This window comes from Hemiscyllium ocellatum, chromosome 13 (genome assembly GCF_020745735.1).
Source record: "Hemiscyllium ocellatum isolate sHemOce1 chromosome 13, sHemOce1.pat.X.cur, whole genome shotgun sequence".
NCBI classification, from domain to species: Eukaryota; Metazoa; Chordata; class Chondrichthyes; order Orectolobiformes; family Hemiscylliidae; genus Hemiscyllium; species Hemiscyllium ocellatum.
The window spans coordinates 32,310,765-32,331,773 of record NC_083413.1 but is presented as its reverse complement, the minus strand read 5'-3'; the positions used below and the strand labels follow the sequence as shown (position 1 = coordinate 32,331,773).

The window sequence follows — 21,009 nt, the reverse complement described above, 5'->3', positions numbered from 1 at the left end:
ATTCAAACTTGCTGACCCCATTCCTACCAACATTAGAGTATATTGTAAGTCAAATTTGGACTTGCTAATCTCAAAGGTGTCCATTATGACATGATTTGATGCACCTTCCTGACTTAGTTTGTCTGAGGTTGCGCACAACCAAAATGTATCAGAGTTATTATGGTGGAGTAGCAGATCATTTGGCATATCATACCTGCATCAACTCTTACAATGACTGTTCTGACTTTGTGCGTTTTCCTATAGGCCTGCACACTATTTGTATTAATTATCTAATGCCTGCATGAATGTTTTGAATGAACCTGCTTCCAGCACAATTCCAGGCAACATACTTCCTCAAAGCCACCCAATCTCTGACACTATTTTCTGCACATTTCATTTGTTAGTCCTGACTTCCCCAATTATCCTATGAGTTGTAGTTTACGAACCATAAATCCGTATACCTCTTATGTTATCTCTCCAATGTGCTCAAACGTTTCCTAAAATGTGGCGACCAGAAATGTGCACAGCCCTCCAACTGAGCTTCAGCAAGTGTCCTGTGTAAGTTCAACAAATGTTTCCTTGCTTTTGTATGTTGTCACTAATAATAAGCCCAGGATACTGTCCACTTTGGAATTGTGGTCCCAGCACTACTCTCCGTGGCACTTCAATACCTGTAGATCTGAAAATGTCCCCCTTACCCCAACACTCTCGTTAGCCAATCCCCTATCCCTGCTACTAAACAAGCCTGCAATGTCTTGGCGCTTCTCTTATTAAGTACCCTAACATTTAGTATCTTATGACACCTGAAAATTGAAACCTGACATCCACTGCTTCTCTTTTATCTATCCTGCTTGTTACCCCTCAAAGAATTCTAGTAGGTTAGTCAGGCCTGATTTCTGCTTTATGGTACCATATTGACTTGGCTTGACCATATTATGTTTTTTTTAAATGCTGTACTATTGCATCCTGTATAATAGACACTCACTTCCCCAATAATAGACATTAAGTTAATTGGTCTAAAATTACCTTTTTTTTTATCTCCCATATTTTGATAAAGGTGTTACCTTGTCAGTTTTCTAATCCTCTGAACCTTTCTCCAAATCTAAGAGTCCTTTTGAAGATTTCTATCAGTGCATCTTCTTTCCCTATAGCTGTTTCCTTTAATATCCTAGAATGTATCCTATTGGGTCCACAGAACGTACCTTCATTAAACCCCATAACACTTCTTTAACACTTTTTTTCTCTGAATTGTTACTGTATTTGCTTCTTCATCTTCCTTTGACCCTTGATCCATTAGTGATGTTGAAATGCTAATAACGTCTTACTCGACAAAGACTGATGCAGTGTATTTCTTCAGCTTCTCTGCCTTTCCTGGTTACCCATTCTTATCTCCCCAGTCTAACTATTGCCTGTCTCTTCCTTTTTTATATATTTGAAGTATCAAGAATTGCACTGAAAATTGGTAAATCCGTAAATTTGGTAACATTGGTACATATTTAAGGGTGCATCCAGTCTCTGATTATCCATGGACCAGAAGATCTGGATCTTTATTTCAGGAATCTGTCATTACAAAACAATTACATATTCAGCTCAATTAATGTTTGAAATAGAACAGATCTATTGTTGAAAATAAATTTGTTTATTGGTTTTCATAATCAGAAATTATTTTCTATTGAGGGCAACAGTATAAATTTAAGTGTTTCTCTAGTTGGGCTTGCCAATCTGCAAGGCTGTAACGAGCTCCAAATCATAGAAAATATACAGGAGATGATACTGTGGAATACAGTCAATATATAAATTAAAACTGAAGGAATAGTCCATAATGGAATGATACTGAAGTTAGATGCAATGAATTGTAACTTTTTGTGACCTTGTGAATAGCACAGTAGTTGACTTTAGACTGAGAAATAAAACACATGGATAGTTCATGGCTTTGACTTCCTGGTAAAGCCTTAAAAACTGAATAAAATGGTCATGTAGTTACAAGTGATGTCATTTAGAGAAGTGTGATACTGAATAACTGGAGCATCATGGAGGTTAAAAGTTTTCTGCATGCTGTGTTCTAAGATACGAAATGTTAAATGGCTGCAGCATGGAGGAGCTCCTGGATACAATTGTGATCTAGGACAAACTTGTCTGCAGTAAGTGTTAGCAGCTTTAGTTCAGTTTAAGCTGGAGGCTGAACTACAGAAACTGTCACATCTCAGAGAGAGGGAAGGTTATCTGCATTCTTTGTACTCTGAGGTGGTCGCACCACGTTGGATAGAATCTTTTGATTCGGTAAGTGGTCAGAAACTGGTGAGTGTAACTGAGTGAGCAGGTAAGGGAATTCAGAGAGCAGTTGTTCAGGTTTGTCAGCCTTTGTGATTATCCAATAGGTTTGTGGTTCTCTCCTATGGCTTGGATGAGAACATAGTCTGCAATCTAGTGAAATAAACTGACCATGGCGTCATGGTACAGGAAACTGTTCAATTAGGGAGAACAACAATAGCAGGAGGTGATATAGTGAGGGGAATTGATGTTTTTCTTTGCAGCAATGGTGAGAGTTCAGGTGACTGTGCTGTCAGGGTTCAGGGTATCAGCTCATGACTGGAAAGAAGTTATTAAATTAGATTGCTTACAGTGTGTAACTTCTATGTTGCTTACAGTGTGGAAACAGGCCCTTCGGCCCAACAAGTCCACACCGACCTGCAACCCACCCAGACCCATTCCTCTCCATTTACCCCTTCATCTAACACTATGCCAATTCACCTAACCCCCACATTTTTTTGGACTGTGGGAGGAAACCGGAGCACCCGGAGGAAACCCACGCAGACACGGAGAATGTGTGGTATTTGCACAGTCAGTCGTCTGAGGCGGGAATTGAACCCAGGTCTGTGGTGCTATGCGACAGCAGTGCTAACCACTGCCTTTTAGTGGAAGGAAAATGATCCATTGGTAATGATCCCTTAAGATACCAATGACATAGGTAGAACTGGAAAAGAGTTTCCTGATTAAAGTTTGAGAGGAATTAGGTAAATAATAAATTAGAAAAAACTTAGAGGTTATAATCTCTAATTCTTAACTGCACCAAGTGCAAATTGGCATAAAAATGGAGATGAATATGTGGGTGAAAGGTGGAGAAGTGCATTCCAGTTGATAGATTAGTTTTAGTGGTTTTGGGTTTGCAAGATGCTATTGAAGGACCCTTGTAAATTTCTATGTTGCATCTTCTAAATCGTACACACTACTGCTACTGTGTGTTGGTGGAGGGAGTGTGTCACCATATCCATAATTGATAAGGTAGTGTCCTTTGTTTCGATGGTGAGAAAGTTCTTCAGAGCTTCTGGACGTACTGTCATCAAGAAAAGTGGGGAGTATTCCATCACATTACTGATTTTGCTGTGCCAATGCTGAACAGGATTTGGGAGACAGGAAGTGAGTTACTTCAGGATTTGTAGACGGAGCTGTTCTTATTGCCACAATATTTATATGGCTGGTCCTGGTTTATTTCTGGCAACCCACAGGGTATTGATGATTGAGGATTTGATGAGGGTAATAACTTTGAAAATCAAGGGATGATGGTTAGGCTTTCTCTTCCTGGAGGAAGTGAGGACTGCAGATGCTGGTGATCAGAGTTGAGAAGTCTGGCAAAGTACAGTAGGTCAGGCAGCATCCGAGGAGCCAGGAGGATTAATATTTCAGGCATAAATCCTTCATCAGATGCTCCTCAGATGCTGCTTGTCCTTTTTCTGCTTTTGCAGCGCCACACTTTTTCTTCTCTTAGTGTGTCTTTGCAATTTTTGTGGCACCTCAGTTACTTTATCTGCCCAAGGTATTTGGAGATAGACTTCTTATTTCTCTGGGGAGTTGCAAATGGTACTGAATTATGGGCAATCATTAGTGAAATTCCCCACTTCTGACCTTGTGATGGAGAGAGAATTGTTCAGAAAGCAGCTGAAGATGTTTGGGGATAGGGCACTACCTTGAAGAACTCCTACAGAGCTGTCCATGAACTGAAATGACTGACCTCCTTTCTGTTTGGTATGACTCCAAACAGCAGAGGGTTTTTTCCTGTTGGCTCCAGTTTTGCTCAGGCACCTTGATGCAATGCTTGGTCAAATGCAGCCTGTCCAGGACAGTTATTCTTGTCTCACAATTTGACTGAGATGGTCATAATTTAATCAAGATTCCTGAGATGATGAGCCAAGTGGGAAATTAGAGCATTGGAAAACTGCCTCTGAAATATGTATTTAAAATGCAAAGGAGACAAATAATAGCTAACTATAGGCCAATTAGCTTAATCTCTAATATCAGGAAAAATGTTGAAGACTATAATAAAGGATATAAAGGCAGAGCATTTAAAAATGCATAATATGATCAAGCACAGCCGTCATGACTTCACAAGGGTAAATCGTGATGGCTAATTTATTGAATTCTTTGAGGAGATAATAAGCAGCTTTAAATAAAGGGGAAGCAGTGGATTTAATGCATTTGGATTTCCAGAAGACTTTTCATAAGGTACCGTGTTCAATTGCTGGATAAGACAAGAATCCATGCTATTAGGGCAATGTATTAATGTCCATACAATGGTGGTGGTGTATTCATAGGTTTGGAAGGAAGTTCCAGGATTCTGACCTGGCAACTGCAAAGGGGAAAGACTGTTTAGTTCTAATTCAGGATGGAATTGGAAGAGACCTTGCAAGTAGTGGTGTATCCTTGTTGACCTTGTTCTTTGAGATTGTAGTGGTTGCAGATTTGTAGGTGCTGTCAAACAAACTTGGCGAGTTCCTGGAGTGCAACTATTGTATAGAACAGTGCTCTCATTACGTTCGTGTTGGAGGGAATGAGTATTTAAGATAGTGAAAGGGGTGTCAGCGAAGTGGGCAGCTTTACTCTGGATGGTTGTCAAATGTCTCAAGTAATGAGAGATCTGCACTTGTCATCCAAGCAAATGGAAGGTATTCCTTCACACTCCTGATTTGGGCTTTGCAGGTGATGGGCAGGCTGTTCTCATGAGTTAATGTTTCAAGGATGGAGGGAGGGGGATGTCCGGAAGAACTCTTGTTAAGCTGAAAGTAGTAATGCCCATGAGGATAGTGGAAGCAATAAATCACTTCAAAATGAAATTTAGATGGAATTTGAAGGAATTAAATGTACAGGGATCTAGGAATAGAACAGGGAAAATGGGACTGGCCAGCTTGTGCTATGGAGAGCTGGAATATTTTTAAGGACCAAATGGTTTCTTTCATATTGAAATGACTATAACTATATGATATTATAGTCGAAAAGAGGACATAGTGTATCTCCAGTTTTAATCATGTATATGGAATGATCTGTTCAAGCTGCTTGCCTTGGTTTTGCCTATATTCTGGCTGTGTAGTAAGATATTTGATCCCAAGTTGAATGGTTTATATTTAAATACGGAGTAAAAGGAAGACATTCTGAAATAAAATGTTGTACTTACCAGGTTTTTAAAAAACCATAATGTGGTAATTTGTATTTTTATTTATCTTTCAGTACATTCTCATTCCTTCATTCCAACTCCGCTGAGGCAGTTGCCATGGGCCTGCTGAAACAGTTTGAGGGGATGCAGCTTCCTGCTGCCTCTGAGCTAGACTGGTTAGTTCCAGAACATGATGCTCCTCAGAAGGTAGGAAACAATTAGTTTCTTCACCTTTCAACTATAAAGAAACTTGATGTGATGACTTGTAGTTTGGTAATCACTAAGTAAAGTCAGTCATTTTTGAACACTGGATCCTGAAATTTTTGTCATAAAATATGCCTGGATTTCTATATTTAAAGTAATATTAAAAGCAACGGCAGCTTGATTATTCACTTTTTGTGGCAGTGGTTCCTGGTGCTTAATGGAAATTAATAGATCTTTGTCATCCAAGTAAATTGCTGGTTATTTTAAAATTTGTAATGTTGCCTTCCTGACTTGTCTTTGTCAGTAACATTTGTTCATTCTGTTATTTCTGGCAAATTTAGGTGATGTTAGACTAATTTCTCTAGTTCCACATAAAGTAACTTCTTTACAGCTTTTGCCAATTCCAGACTCTTTTCCGGTATCTCCTGATGATGGTGAGCACGCTGATATTTATAAACTACGAATTAGAGTGCGAGGAAATTTAGAATGGGCACCACCTCGGCCTCAAATCATCTTCAACATTCACCCATCACCCAAGTAAGCTTTTGTACACTTATTTTACTTGGCTAAAGATTTTCTTTTCTGTTTTATGCAATCTTTCACATGGACGTGAGTTCACTACATATGATCAAATTATGCTTTTGTCATTAAAGGAGAAAGGTGGTTGTTGTCAAACAAAATTACCGCTGTGCAGGATGTGGTATCAGAGTGGAGCCAGGTAAATGCTAAATTCCTGAATGTCAATGTGATAGTAAAGTTCTGCATGCATTTGCATAATTGATTATTTCTTTTCTGTCTCATAGGAGTTGTGCTGTATTTAGAAATACTGTTAATTGTTATGATCCCAGATGATGGTAATAGTGCACAAGCCTGATCCTAAAGTGAGCTTAATAGATCATAAGTTTTACTTTTTCTTTTTTAACTCTGGTGATCAGTTACAGAAAAAAGGCTGCCAGTTTACTTTTTAATAAAAGAACGTCATCAACATCTTATGCCGAAGTGAGGGGAAAGAAACAAAAACTCTATTATACTGTCTAATAACTAATAGAATGCACACTTTACAAATATCAGGAAGAAAACTTCAACTGTTCAACAGTATCCTTATGAACACTCAAACCTAAGTGAAGGATCAACCCTTTCTCCAGGCTGCAGTTCCTAATTCAAATGGCATCATTGTAATCGGTTTCCCTTTTGACAAAGTTCTATGCTTTCACTGTTATTCTCTTCAATTTATGTGTCTCCCTAAGACGCCTAAGCAAATTCACTGTTACTATCAGACATGGGCTTCTTAAACTCATGTCTTCAGTAGCTTTGTAAATGTCATGAAAACACAATGCAGGAAATTGCAGCAGATTAGACAGCATCTGTGGAGAGAGGGCAAGCTAACATTTCGAGTCTAGCTGACTCTTCATCAGACTCTTCATGTCTTCCTCTCCAACTTGTCTTTAGCCTTCAGCTATTCTCTTATTCCCTTCTATCTTGAAGGGGCTTGCTGGTCGTTTAGCTTAAATAATCTGATTTGTGTGGGGGGTCCCAGGTTCGATTCCAGCCTCGGGTGACTATCTGAGTGGAGTTTGCACATTCTTCCCATGTCTGTATGGGTTTCTTCCCACAGTCCAAAAATGTGCAGGTCAGGTGAATTGGCCATGCTAAGTTGGCCATAGTGTTAGGGGTTTTAGTCCGAGAAATGGGCCTGGGTGGGTTACTCTTCAGAGGGTTGGTGTGGGCTTGTTGGGTCAAAAGGCCTGTTTCCACACTGTAGGGAATCTAATCTAATCTTTTGTAGAAATTCCATCTTTACCTCACTGTTCAAAATAACTTTCACAGATGTTCACAAAATTGAAAACTAAAATGCACTTTTCTTCAACCTCAATCTAAGTTTACAACTGCTATGAGTCTTCATGTAAATAATGTGTAATATAGGTTCATCCCTTTGTATTCTCCTCTTCTCCCCCTTCCCTCCATTGAAAATTATGGTTGCAATATTAATTAGAAAATAAAAATCATGCAAAATGCTGATGCACTTGTGTGGCAGTTTGTGTATGTGTACAAAGAATGAACAGTGGGTTACTATAAAAATGGCGCTACTGCAGGCTGAATGCAAATTGTTTGATCGATTATTATAGACAATGAAGTATTCATTGTTTGAGAGGAGATAAAATGAGCCGTATCTTTCAAAACAAAATCATTTAGATTTAAACAAATTCTCACTTCTTTGGAATGTCTTTTGCACCATGGATTTCTGACGTTTTATTGTTAACTTATTGTTCCTCCAGTAGCCCTCGAAGTTTCAGATCTCTTCCCTTTTTCTTTCCAGACTACATAAAGAGACTACGGTATTGTGAATATCTGGGAAAGTATTTCTGTCAGTGCTGTCATGAGAATGTCCAGTCGGTGGTTCCAAGCCGCATATTGCGGAAATGGGATTTCAGCAAGTACTATGTCAGTAATTTTTCCAAGGACTTGCTGAATAAAATATGGAATGATCCTCTCTTCAATGTTCAGGACATTAACAGTGCTTTATACCGAAAAGTGAAGTCTCTGGATCAAATCTACGTAAGTAATCCTAAAACTTTTCTTATCAGGTCCGTAAAATTGATTATTTTAGTCGTTAGAATATACGGCTTTCCTGAAGCATGATAAATTGGCACAATTGTAGTTTCTTCAGTGTGCCATTATCGTTGTAATGCTACAAGTGTTGTTGTTATCCTAATTAGGTTTTTAAAAAAAATCCAAACAGAAAGCCTGTAACGTAAACCTGGATGCAGACTTAACACAGTTGGTAAAAGAATCAGAAGATTGAGAATTTGTTTTCATGCAGCGATTTGTGATCTAGAATGAACTGCCTCAGTAGTAATTTGAAAAGGGAATTCAACACACACAAGGAGTGGGAGTGGGGCTGATTTGTATTGCTTCTTCAGAGAGCATGCACAATATGCTGAATGGCTTCGTTGTGTGATAAGGCTCTGATTCTTCATACCATTTTCCCAGATTGTTGATCAATTCATTTGACAGTCATATTCACCAAAAGTAATGATCCATCTTGACATGTTCCTGAAATCCCCAGTTTTCAATGAATTTGATTTGCTCCACATGACACATGATATCGAGAAATGGTTGAAAGTACTGCGTACTGCAAAGGCTTTAGGCTCTGACAATATTCCTACAATAGCATTGAAGACCTGTGCTCCAGGATAATCTGCTCCCCAGCCAGTCTAAATGTACTTATAATGCTGGCATCTACCTGACCATGCAGAAGGCATGGGTGTATCCAGTACACAAAAAGCAGAACAAACCCTTCCCAGCAAATTTGTGTCCTGTCAGTCTCCTCTCTGATCATAATCAAAGTGATGCAAGGAGATCATTTGCAGCGCTCTCAAGTGGTATTTGCAAAGGGATGACCTTTGCAAATGATGTACAGTTTGGTTTCTGCAAGTGTCACTTGACACCTGACCTTATTACAGCCTTGAAGGTGAAGCAAGGTTGACTGTGTCCTTGAGTTCAAAGCATTTGTTTTAATTTACTATCCAGGAATCATAAATAAATTGACTTAAAAGTCACACAACACCAGGTTATAGTCCAAAATGTTTAATTGGAAGCACACTAGCTTTCGGAACGCGCTCCTTCATCAGGTGATGAAGGAGCGTCATTCCGAAAGCTAGTGTGCTTCCGATTAAACCTGTTGGACTATAACCTGGTGTTGCAAGATTTTTAACTTTATACACCCCAGTCCAACACTGGCATCTCCAATCAATTCCTATCAACTTCAGTTTATTTATGATTTGAAGTTATACCCATCACACAGGAAGATTGGTTGTGGTAATTAGAGGTCAATCACCTCAGTTCCAGAGCATCATTGCTGTAGTTATCGGGATAGTGTACTAAGACCAATCCTCGTCAACTGCTTTATCAGTGATCTTCCCTCATTATAAGTTTAGAAATGGGGATGTTGGCGGATTAATTTTGCAATCAAGTTCGAGATGGCCTTCCTAATAGCACAGTGGGTGTTTCCAGACTCATGTGTTGAAGTGGTTCAAGAAGGGTGTTTATTACTGCCTTCTTGAGGGCGAGTAGAGATGGGCAGTAAATACTGACCGAGCATGATGGTCAAATTCCCTTGAATGAGTTTCAAAAGAAAATTCAAATCTGTTGAATCCAAGTATTATTTATAGGGATGTCAGTGTTTTTACTTACCATATTTCATAAAGTATCTAGCAATAATCTTGATCTATAACTGAATCAATCCTGTGTAATCTTTCAGTTGATTTCAGTATTATCCATAGGTGTAAGAATTATTTTGTGCAGCTGGCAGGAAATCTAACCTATATAGTTTTCTACATGGAGCAGAAAAATGAAGCTTTTCCTTCCAAACTTTTGTTTTTGAAAATAAAGTCTAAAATGTAATTGTGTATTAAATTATCTATTTTTTAAAACCATTTTCAGATGCTGAGAATTCAGCTTGTTCACATGAAGAATTTATTCAAAACGTGCAGGTTGGCAAAAGAGTAAGTTAGATTTTTTGTTATTTCACAAAACAGTGAAGATTCAACTGTGATGTTTGTTGACTGACAGGAATAAATACTGTATTTAAATATCCCAAATTAGGTATTCTAACCTAACTAAATGTATGTTAACAAGACTACCAGTTCTCTCACTTGTGGTGGTTCTTGCCATCAAAACGTTACCTCATGGAATATGTAACATATAAATTCCATTAACTTAGAGTAGGTGTTGTACGTAACTACAGAGCCATTTTTGTGCAATTTTAAGTAATCCGTCAACTTCTAATTGCTTTTCCTTAATTTCAAATTAATGTTTCTTCAAGGTAAAATTTGTTTGTTGGGCTTCCATGCCTCAGAATTGGAATAATGTTCTTAAATTCTCTAACTTCAATAGTGTAATTACAGTACTGGCAACATTTGCAACGTACTTGTCTAGACCTACGCTATTAAGTTGGGCTGATACCATCAAAGCCAATGACAGACCATTTCTAAGAAGACTTAAGATTTCAGCAGTTAATATGAACATTATCTTCACCTTTTCATGTTGTGGAGAATTCCAGCTTGTAATAATGAATGAATCTTCTCTTTTGAATAAGGGCCTTGCTTGCTGTCGTCATGTAGTAGAAAATCCTAAGCGTATTTGCCATAATTTTCTGTAAATTCACTTAATTTCAATTGACAAAACTATTTGTGGTCATATTTGTCCATTTCACTCATTACTTTTCTATAATCCCATCTGGACCTTTCTTGTCATATCATGACCCATGTAGTCTATCTTTCTGCAGTCTAATTCTGAACAGAACTTTGATTCCAAAGGGGGAAAAAAATCAGTCAGAAGTCTTGGATTTTCCAAATTCATCTGAATTTTCTATATGAATTTTGCTCATTTTATTGAGCTGCCCTCTTTTTTTCCCCCCCCCCTCCCCATGTTTATTTTGTTTTGCCACAATCCCAGACTTTCTTTCCTAACAATCTGAATTGGCATTCTCTTCCATTGTTTTCTGTATATAAGAGTGAGCTGGGGAACCTGTGCATTTAAGAAGAGCCACGAGTATGAAATTGGTAGTTTGTAAACCCAAAATGTGTTGGTTCTAGATAGCAGAGTTTAGGAAGCATCTCCAAGCCTTGGAGAAATTGCAAAGAATTTACTGATAGCATTCTACATGAGAGACTGAAGATGTATGGACAGACTAGAAAAACTGGGATGATTTTCCCACTAGTTTTAATGGGAGATTAATTGAAATGCTCAAAATTCTTGAGTTGATAGAATACTTATGGAGAAACCTTAAGTTTCATGTCGCAAAGTGATAGTACCCCTACCTGTACCTCTGCACCGGAAGATCTGGGTTCTAGTCCCACTCACCCCAAAAGTATCACAACCTGTTCTCAAGACCGTAAGACCATTCGGCCCATCGAGTCCACTCCGCCATTCAATCATGGCTGATGGGCATTTCAACTCCACTTACCAGCATTCTCCCCGTAGCCCTTAATTCCTTGTGACATCAAGAATTTATCAATCTCTGCCTTGAAGACATTTAGCGTCCTGGCCTCCACTGCACTTGCGGCAATGAATTCCACAGGCCCACCACACTCTGGCTGAAGAAATGTCTCCGCATTTCTGTTCTGAATTGACCCCCTCTAATTCTAAGGCTGTGTCCACGGATCCTAGCCTCCTCGCCTAACGGAAACAATTTACTAGCATCCACCCTTTCCAAGCCATGTATTATCTTGCAAATTTCTATTAAATCTCCCCTTAGTCTTCTAAACTCCAATGAATACAATCCCAGGATCCTCAGCCGTTCCTCATATGTTAGACCAACCATTCCAGGGATCATCTGTGTGAATCTCCGCTGGACACGCTCCAGTGCCAGTATGTCCTTCCTGAGGTGTGGGGACCAAAACTGGACACAGTTCTCCAAATGGGGCCTAACCAGAGCTTTATAAAGTCTCAGTAGCACAACGGTGCTTTTATATTCCAACCCTCTTGAGATAAGTGACAACATTGCATTCGCTTTCTTAATCACGGACTCAGCCAGCATGTTTACCTTTAGAGAATCCTCGACTAGCACTCCCAGATCCCTTTGTACTTTGGCTTTACGAATTTTCTCACCGTTTAGAAAGTAGTCTATGCTTTTATTCTTTTCTCCAAAGTGCAAGATGTTGAATTCCATCAGCCATTTCCTGGACCACTCTCTCAAACTGTCTAGATCCTTCTGCAGCCTCCCCACTTCCTCAGTACTACCTGCCTGTCCACCTAACTTCGTATCATCAGCAAACTTCGCTAGAAAGCCCCCAGTCCCTTCATCCAGATCATTAATATATAATGTGAACAGCTGCGGCCCCAACACCGAACCCTGCAGGACACTGCTTATCACGAGCTGCCATTCCGAAAAAGAACCTTTTATCGCAACTCTCTGCCTTTTGTCAGACAGCCAATCCTCAATTCATACCCGGTTCAAACAGGTTGGTTAACAATAACTAAAGAGTGGAGCTATTTCTGTAGGAGACTGATAAACAGGGGAAAAGATTTAAGTGTAGATACAACTAGATGAGAGATGAGATTTTGTTCAAATTTGTGAGGAGATTTGTAGCTAGGGTGCTCGTTGTTGTGGTTCTGTTCGCCGAGCTGGGAATTTGTGTTGCAGACATTTCGTCCCCTGTCTAGGTGAACGTACTCAGTTATTGGGAGCCTCCTATGAAGCGCTGCTGTGATGTTTCCTCTGGCATTTATAGTGATTTGTAACTGCCACTTCCAGTTGTCAGTTCGAGCTGTCTGCTGCAGTAGCTGGTATATTGGGTCCAGATCGATGTGCTTATTGATTAAATTTGTGGATGAATGCCATGCCTCTAGGAATTCCATGGCTGTTCTGTTTGGCTTGTCCTATAATAGTAGTGTTGTCCCAGTTGAACTCATGTTGCTTGTCATCTGAGTGTGTGGCTACTAAGGATAGCTGGTCATATCGTTTCGTGGCTAGTTGGTGTTCATGGATGTGTATCATTAGCTGTTTTCCTGTTTGTCCTATGTAGTGTTTTGTGCAGTCCTTGCGTGGGATTTTGTACACTACATTGGTTTTGCTCATGCTGGGTATCGGGTCCTTCGTCCTGATGAGTTGTCTGAGAGTGGCTGTTGGTTTGTGTGCTGTTATGAGTCCTAGTGGTCACAGTAGTCTGGCTGTCAGTTCGGAAATGCTCTTGATGTATGGTATTGTGGCTAGTCCTTTGGATTGCAGCATGTCCTCGTTTCGTTGCCTTTCCCTTGGGGATCTGTTGAAGAAATTGCGCGGGTATCCGTTTTTGGTGAATACTTTGTATAGGTGGTGTTCTTCCTCTTTTTTTGCAGTTCTGGTGTACTGCAGTGTGTTGTGGCCCTTTTGAACAGTGTCTTGATGCAACTACTTTTGTGTGTGTTGGGGTAGTTGCTTTCGTAGTTCAGGATTTGGTCTGTGTGTGTGTGGCTTTCCTGTATACCTTTGTGGTTTTGTTTTATGTGCTGAACTGTTTCTGGCTAAATGAGTTGTGGAAGCAGTCCAAAGTTACACTTAAAAGGAAATTGGATACATTTTTGAGGAAAAGAATTGTAATCATCGGTTAAAGAGCATGGGACTGACTGAACAACTCTTTTTTTTAAAATAGCCAGCTTTGAGGGGTTGTGGATCAGTGGTAGTATCCTCACTCCTGAACCAGGATCTGCATTCCAGTCCCACCTGTTCCAAGATGTGTAATAATATCCCAACAGTTTGGTCAAAAAATATCTGAAAGCCAACGAGGCAGGGCTTTTGCATTGTTGTGGTAGTGTCCAAATGCTTAGGTCAGAAGACCCAGGTTGAAGTCTCAACTGCACTGAAGGTCTGTCTCAATACATCTGGGCACGTTGATTAAAATGTTTCATTTTTAAAAATCAGAACGGGCACAATGACTAAATGGCTACTCGACCACATAGAAAGAAACTATGAAATTACCCTAATGTAAGTGTTCCCTGAGTTGAAGAAAAATCATTAGAAGGTAGAAGTTCACAAGAGCTGTGTGCTGCCTTCCATTTGTGGAAACTCATTAGTTTGAGTAAAAACATTTGACCTATTGACACATGCTTCAATTGACCAGATTCTGAAAGAGTTTCTACTTTAAATGAAACAGTGGAACATAATACCCATGTAATGGATTATTAAAATGTTAGAGTTGGCAAGTGTTGTGACTTTTATGTTTAATTGCACAAGTGGTTTGTCAGATTCTGGATCAGTGGTGCTGGAAGAGCACAGCAGTTCAGGCAGCATCCAACGAGCAGCGAAATTGACGTTTCGGGCAAAAGCCCTTCATCAGGAATGAAGGCAGTGAGCCGGAAGCATGGAGAGATAAGCTAGGTGGGGGTGGGGAGAGAATAGCATAGAGTACAATGGGTGAGTGGGGGAGGAGATGAAGGTGATAGGTCAGGGAGGAGAGGGTGGAGTGGATAGGTGGAAAAGGAGCTAGGCAGGTCAGACAAGTCATGGGGACAGTGCTGAGCTGGAAGTTTGAAACTAGGATCAGGTGGGGGAAGGGGAAATGAGGAAGCTGTTGAAGTCTACATTGATGCCCTGGGGTTGAAGTGTTCCGAGGCGGAAGATGAGGCGTTCTTCCTCCAGGCATCTGGTGGTGAGGGAGCGGCGGTGAAGGAGGCCCAGGACCTCCATGTCCTCGGCAGAGTGGGAGGGGGAGTTGAAATGTTGGCCCACGGGGCAGTGTGGTTGATTGGTGCAGGTGTCTCTGAGATGCTCCCTGAAGCGCTCTGCGAGGAGGCTCCCAGTCTCCCCCCAGTCTCCCCAATGTAGAGGAGACCGCATCGGGAGCAACGGATACAATAAATGATGTGCAGGTAGAACTTTGGATGTGGAAGGCTCTTTAGGGCCTTGGATAGAGGTGAGGGAGGTGGTGTGAGCACAGGTTTTACAGTTCCTGCGGTGGCAGGGGAAAGTGCCAGGATGGGAGGGTGGGTCATGGGGGGGCGTGGACCTGACCAGGTAGTCACGGAGGGAACGGTCTTTGCGAAAGGCAGAAAGGGTTGGGGAGGGAAATATATCCCTGGTGGTGGGGTCTTTTTGGAGGTGGTGGAAATGTCGGCGGATGATTTGGTTTATGTGAAGGTTTTTGTAGGGTGGAAGGTGAGCACCAGGGGCGTTCTGTCCTTGTTATGGTTGGAAGGGTGTGGTCTGAGGGCGGAGGTGCGGGATGTGGACGAGACGCGTTGGAGGGCATCTTTAACCACGTGGGAAGGGAAATTGCGGTCTCTAAAGAAGGAGGCCATCTGGTGTGTTCTATGGTGGAACTGGTCCTCCTGGGAGCAGATATGGAGGAGGCGGAGGAATTGGGAATACGGGATGGCATTTTTGCAAGAGGTAGGGTGGGAAGAAGTGTAATCCAGGTAGCTCTGGGAGTCGGTGGGTTTGTAAAAAATGTCAATGTCAAGTCGGTCATCATTAATGGAGATGGAGAGGTCCAGGAAGGGGAGGGAGGTGTCAGATGGTACAGGTAAATTTAAGGTCAGTGTGGAATGTGTTGGTGATGTTGATAAATTGCTCAACCTCCTCGCGGGAGCACGAGGTGGTGCCAATGCAGTCATCAATGTAGCGGCGGAAGAGGTGGGGAGTGGTGCCAGTGTAATTACGGAAGATCAACTGTTCTACGTAGCCAACAAAGAGACAGGCATAGCTGGGGCCCATATGTGTGCCCATGGCTACCCCTTTGGTCTGGAGGAAGTGGGAGGATTCAAAGGAGAAATTAAGGGTGAGGACCAGTTCAGCCAGACGAATGAGTGTCGGTGGAAGGGTACTGTTGGGGACGTCTGGAGAGGAAAAAACGGAGGGCTTGGAGGCCCTGGTCATGGCGCATGGAGGTGTAGAGGGATTGGATATCGATGGTGAAGATGAGGCGTTCGGGGCCGGGGAGACGGAAGTCTTGGAGGAGGTGGAGGGTGTGGGTGGTGTCTCGAACATATGTGGGGAGTTCCCGGACTAGGGGGGATAGCTCAGTGTCGAGGTAGGTAGAGATGAGTTCAGTGGGGCAGGAGCATGCTGAGACAATGGGTCGGCCAGGGTGGTCAGGCTTGTGGATCTTGGGAAGGAGGTAGAACCGGGCAGTGCGGGATTCCCGGACTTTGAGGTTGGAAGCTGTGGATGTGAGATCTCCTGAGGTGATGACCCGCATGGACCCCAGCTATGCTTGTCTCCGTATACAGCGTATCATCCGCCGTCATTTCCGGCACCTCCCACCACCAGGGATATATTTCCCTCCCCTCCCCTATCAGCGTTCCGCAAAGACCACTCCCTTCGTGACTCCCTCGTCAGGTCCCCACCAACCCAACCTCCACTCCCGGCACCTTCCCCTGCAACCGCAGGAAATGTAAAACTTGCGCCCACACCTCCTCCCTTACTTCTCTCCAAGGCCCCAAGGGATCCTTCCATATCCGCCACAAATTCACCTGCACCTCCACACACATCTATTGCATCCGCTGCACCCGATGTGGCCTCCTCTATATTGGGGAGACGGGCTGCCTACTTGCAGAACGCTTCAGGGAACACCTCTGGGATGCCCGGACCAACCAACCCAACCACCCCGTGGCTCAACATTTCAACTCACCCCTCCCACTCCACCGAGGACATGCAGGTCCTTGGACTCCTCCACCGGCAGAACATAACAACACGACGGTTGGAGGAAGAGCGCCTCATCTTCCGCCTGGAAACCCTCCAACCACAAGGGATGAACTCAAGATTTCTCCTGTTTCCTCATTTCCCCTCCCCCCACCTTGTCTCAGTCGATTCCCTTGAACTCAGCACGGCCCTCCTAACCTGTAATCCTCTTCCTGACCCCTCCGTCCCCACCCCACTCCAGCCTATCACCCTCACCTTGACCTCCTTCCACCTATCACATCTCCATCGCCCCTCCTCCCTACCTTTTATCTTAGCCTGCCTGGCACACTCTCCTCATTCCTGATGAAGGGCTCTGGCCCGAAACGTTGAATTTCCTGTTCCTTGGATGCTGCCTGACCTGCTGTGCTTTGACCAGCAACACATTTTCAGCTCTACCTTAAAGGATATAATGCCGCATAATTGGGTTTTAATGAGAAGCAATTGTTGCTTAAAACTTGAAATAGTTTTTGTTTTACACAAGTCGTGCGTGATGCCATTTAATGGTACCAGTGGTAATGGTAATTGATTGGCTCAACTTTTCTGATGTCTGGAATAAGCGAGGACAGTGCAAATAGCCAAGACTGGAGAACAAAATTGTTCAACTGAATTTGTATATGAATTGTGTGTAGTGCTTTAATAAAGTAAGTTAGCAGGTAAATAAGGGAGCTAATCTTCAAGGATAGAAAATGCAACATTGTAGGAGAGAATGTTGGTGAACAATGTCACAAACTGCAAAGAGAGAATGAGTAGGAATAACACACTGTATTTAGCAGGTCGGTCATGTGGAATAGATGGAAAACTGTAGAAAAGATTTAAACCAGACACGATGATAGATGGGTGTGGGTCTGGGCAATTATAACATTTGGACTCTAAGTTGTAATAGAATGCCCCCATCTCTTCCTCCACCAATAAACAATTCCAGTCTTCGTTTCTCCATTAACCTTCCTTGTTAAAGAGCTTATTTGAGGATTGCACTTAGAATGAAGTATTAGAAGTTGTACCACTTCTTGAAGGGTTTCCTATTGAGGTTTGTTCAAATTACAGTAATCAGTTGTATTGATGCTATTTAATTGAAATCTGTTTTTAATGCTGTTGTAGCAACAAAAAAAACTATGATGACTATGATTACTAAATTGGAGGTAAATCTTATTATAACTCACTGAACCCCTGAAATATCCTTTCCTTATTGTTGGGCCATATGACAATTCAGACTTTTGGGAGTACAGTTGAGTTTTTTTTTTAATCTCAGATGTGGAATATTGTCATGTTTTTGTAGACTCTTGGATAACTTTGACACAAAACCTGGTCATCTGACTGAGGATCTTCACTTGTATTCACTAAATGATCTCACTGCTGTGAAGAAAGGGGAATTGGCAGGAAGGTTGAAAGAACTTGTGAAGATAGGAGCAGCACACGTGGAGAGCTGTATGGTATGTACAAAAGTAGTTTACATTGTGATCAATATAAATAAGAGGATTTGCACTTAAATTGTAATTTTCTGCAACATAACCATTCAACTGTAGTGCAAATAAGGGTGTGATTGCTTTTGGAAACATTCAATGTGGTCATCTGTGACAGTTGTGTTCTAGAGAGTTCTGGTTTTATTGATTCTTGGTAGGATTATACTGACTGGGTTAATTTCTGTTCTATATTTTCACTTTTCTTCATGTTTGATTTTTTTTTCCCCATTCTGTTCTCCATTTTGCATAATACTGAAGTTCTGAACAAGTTGAACTGTGACTTTTCAACAGACTCCATACAAGCGAGAAGGTTTCATTAATGATATACACTCTTCCTATTTTATCAGTAATTCAGTTCAAAGCTGGCAAGATAGATAATTTCATTCCTTGACAGTGTGTGATGGCAGGGGGAAGATGAAAATGTACATTTCTCCCATGACTTTGAAGTCTTGTGTGTTCACTTTGAAATATGGAGCCTATTTTGACGTAATCCAGGTTTCATACATGGGCTTATCATATTTGTCACTTTAGTTGTTAATTATGCTGCTAAAGTTCCTCTGAAAGAAAGCTAGTCGGACTTACGAACTGATGCTTTTTAGGGTGAATTTTTATTGTATCTAAAGCGTTATTTTTATAAAACAAAAGTCATCTTTGTTTTTACTCAGCTTTGTCAAGCAAAAGGCTTCATCTGTGAATTCTGTGGTGATGGCACTGATATCATCTTTCCTTTTGAATTGCACAAATGTAAACGATGTGAAGGTGAGTATTTTGAAGGTGCATCAAGAGATGAGCTAAAAACAATCTGTTGTAAAAGTGTCTTCACATCTTGCTCACTGCCATTTTTGATGGACAAAATCTGGGGAGTCAGAATACAAGTTACTTGCTCCTGAATTCCCATCTCCAAGATGCTGTAGCAGTCACAGTATGTATATGGCTGATCCAGTTCAGTTTCAAATATAATCCCTAGAATGTTTCAGGTAGGGATTCAGCGACTGCAGTTTTGCTAAAGGTCATGCAACAGCAAACAGACTGTTGTTGGGGATGGACATTAACCAGTACTTGTGTGGCTTGAATATTACTTGCCACTTATCAATCTAATCCTGAATGTTAACTAGGTCTTACGGAAATGGACACAGATTGCTTTAATTTGTGAGAATTTGGGATTGATACTGAACACCCTGCAATCATCAGTGAACCTCTCAATTTCTACTTTATGGTTCAGTGATCAGTAATAAAGCAGCTGGCCACTTCCTCTACTTATTTCAAAATGTTTGTTTGAATCATTTAGGATGAGATTGAATGAGCTTTCAAATCCACATGCCTTAAATTACTGCATTTTTCGACCAGGAACGCTGTCTTCCTTTTATCCCTGCATCAGTCCATCTGCTGAAACGATAATGTCTCTTTGTAACTCCTTGACATGCACACCATCTTAAAGGAGCTTTATAAATGGTCTATTTTATTTTGGAGGGTGTGATATTTTGTCCTGCAGCAATCTTCAATTCCAGTGTTTTTCTCAGACTCTGGTAGTTGAACTCTGTCTCATTGCAGCATTTTTCACTTTCAATTGTGTTAATTATTAAAACAGTAACTCCCTTTTAAGAATGTGTGTTGAACTGCTCTTGTGAAGTATTAAGAGATTTATTTTTTCCTTTGCAGAATGTAAAGCATGTTATCACAAGAGCTGCTTTAAATCCGATCAATGTCCCCGCTGTAACCGGTTGCAGGCACGTAAAGAACTCCTTGCCGAACAGACCATAGAACTGTACTTGGAGTCAGAAGGTGAAGAGGAAGTGAGCTCACAGTACAAGTTGTGACTGAGCAGGAAGACAACCGAAGTTGACAAAACTACTTGAAAGTTTGGATCGAAGCAGTGTTGAGTTCATGCACTTTTTTATTAAAATTGGCGCTATGGGCTTCATCTATACTAAAGCTGTAATAAAAATGCTATTTATTGCCTTCCAAGAATGTAAACTTTAGTGATGGTGTGTTTTTGATCTGTCTGTTAACAAATGTACATTTGTCCTTGATGCTGACCATTTTTTGTTTATTTACATGTTTTTAAGTATATTAAATGTTTTTGCATGAATGCTTAAAGGCTGTTTTGGAAGGAGGAGGCTGTTAATCCAGAGCAGTTTCTCTATTTTGTAAACTACAAAATGCATTTGAGGATTGGTCTATATTCTTGCCAGAACGAGGGAATTTTCAGTCAGCTGAGTGGGTGTACATGTTATTTACAAAATCTGTTTTCATCCACTTTTCCCATTTCTGGCTGAAGGCAAATGCGTAGATTCTTGAAGATGCACTTAAGATAATGTCTGTAAATGGAAGTTCTGATCCCTGGTATTGTAATATCACTTCCTGTGGCATTGACGCCTGACTTAGTACTGCAGTATTTTTTTTGGTATTTAGTTTAAAAATTGGTACTGCAATGTTGGATGATGCCAAAGGAAGTTTTTAGAAGTCAATTTATAACCTATAAGGTTTCTGGATGCTGAAAATGTAACAATACAACTGTTGATTTAGTTTTGCTGCCTTATTTGAGCTGCTGTAAAGTTTTTTTTGTTTAATCAACCAAGAATGTATAAATTTATTTTAAAATCATATATTCTGTAGAATGACAAAAGATTGTTCAAGAATAAAGTGTTTGACTTGAATGTAATTTTTTTTTTGTTTTGCTAGCTGTCAAACCTAATGTTTGGAGTATTATATAGCTGTGTTGTTCATGTGGGATGATTGAGGCAATTTTGTTTTTCTTTCCAAGCAGACTGTTTCATTGG

The 21,009-nt window shown here is 40.9% G+C and overlaps 1 protein-coding gene across 3 annotated transcripts in view; it reads left to right on the top strand.

The window, feature by feature from the left end:
* The window catches only part of rubcn (rubicon autophagy regulator), a 66,317-nt gene extending 45,426 nt beyond the window's left edge, over positions 1–20,891 (top strand). For all 3 annotated transcript variants that reach the window (XM_060834711.1, XM_060834710.1, XM_060834712.1), the window contains 8 exons: positions 5,479–5,611; positions 6,000–6,145; positions 6,262–6,326; positions 7,926–8,164; positions 10,052–10,113; positions 18,046–18,199; positions 18,895–18,988; positions 19,889–20,891. In XM_060834711.1, the coding sequence (XP_060690694.1) occupies positions 5,479–5,611; positions 6,000–6,145; positions 6,262–6,326; positions 7,926–8,164; positions 10,052–10,113; positions 18,046–18,199; positions 18,895–18,988; positions 19,889–20,046 (1,051 nt within the window). In that variant the 3' untranslated portion in view covers positions 20,047–20,891. The remainder of the gene's footprint in view (positions 1–5,478; positions 5,612–5,999; positions 6,146–6,261; positions 6,327–7,925; positions 8,165–10,051; positions 10,114–18,045; positions 18,200–18,894; positions 18,989–19,888) is intronic.
* Positions 20,892–21,009: the final 118 nt, after the last annotated feature.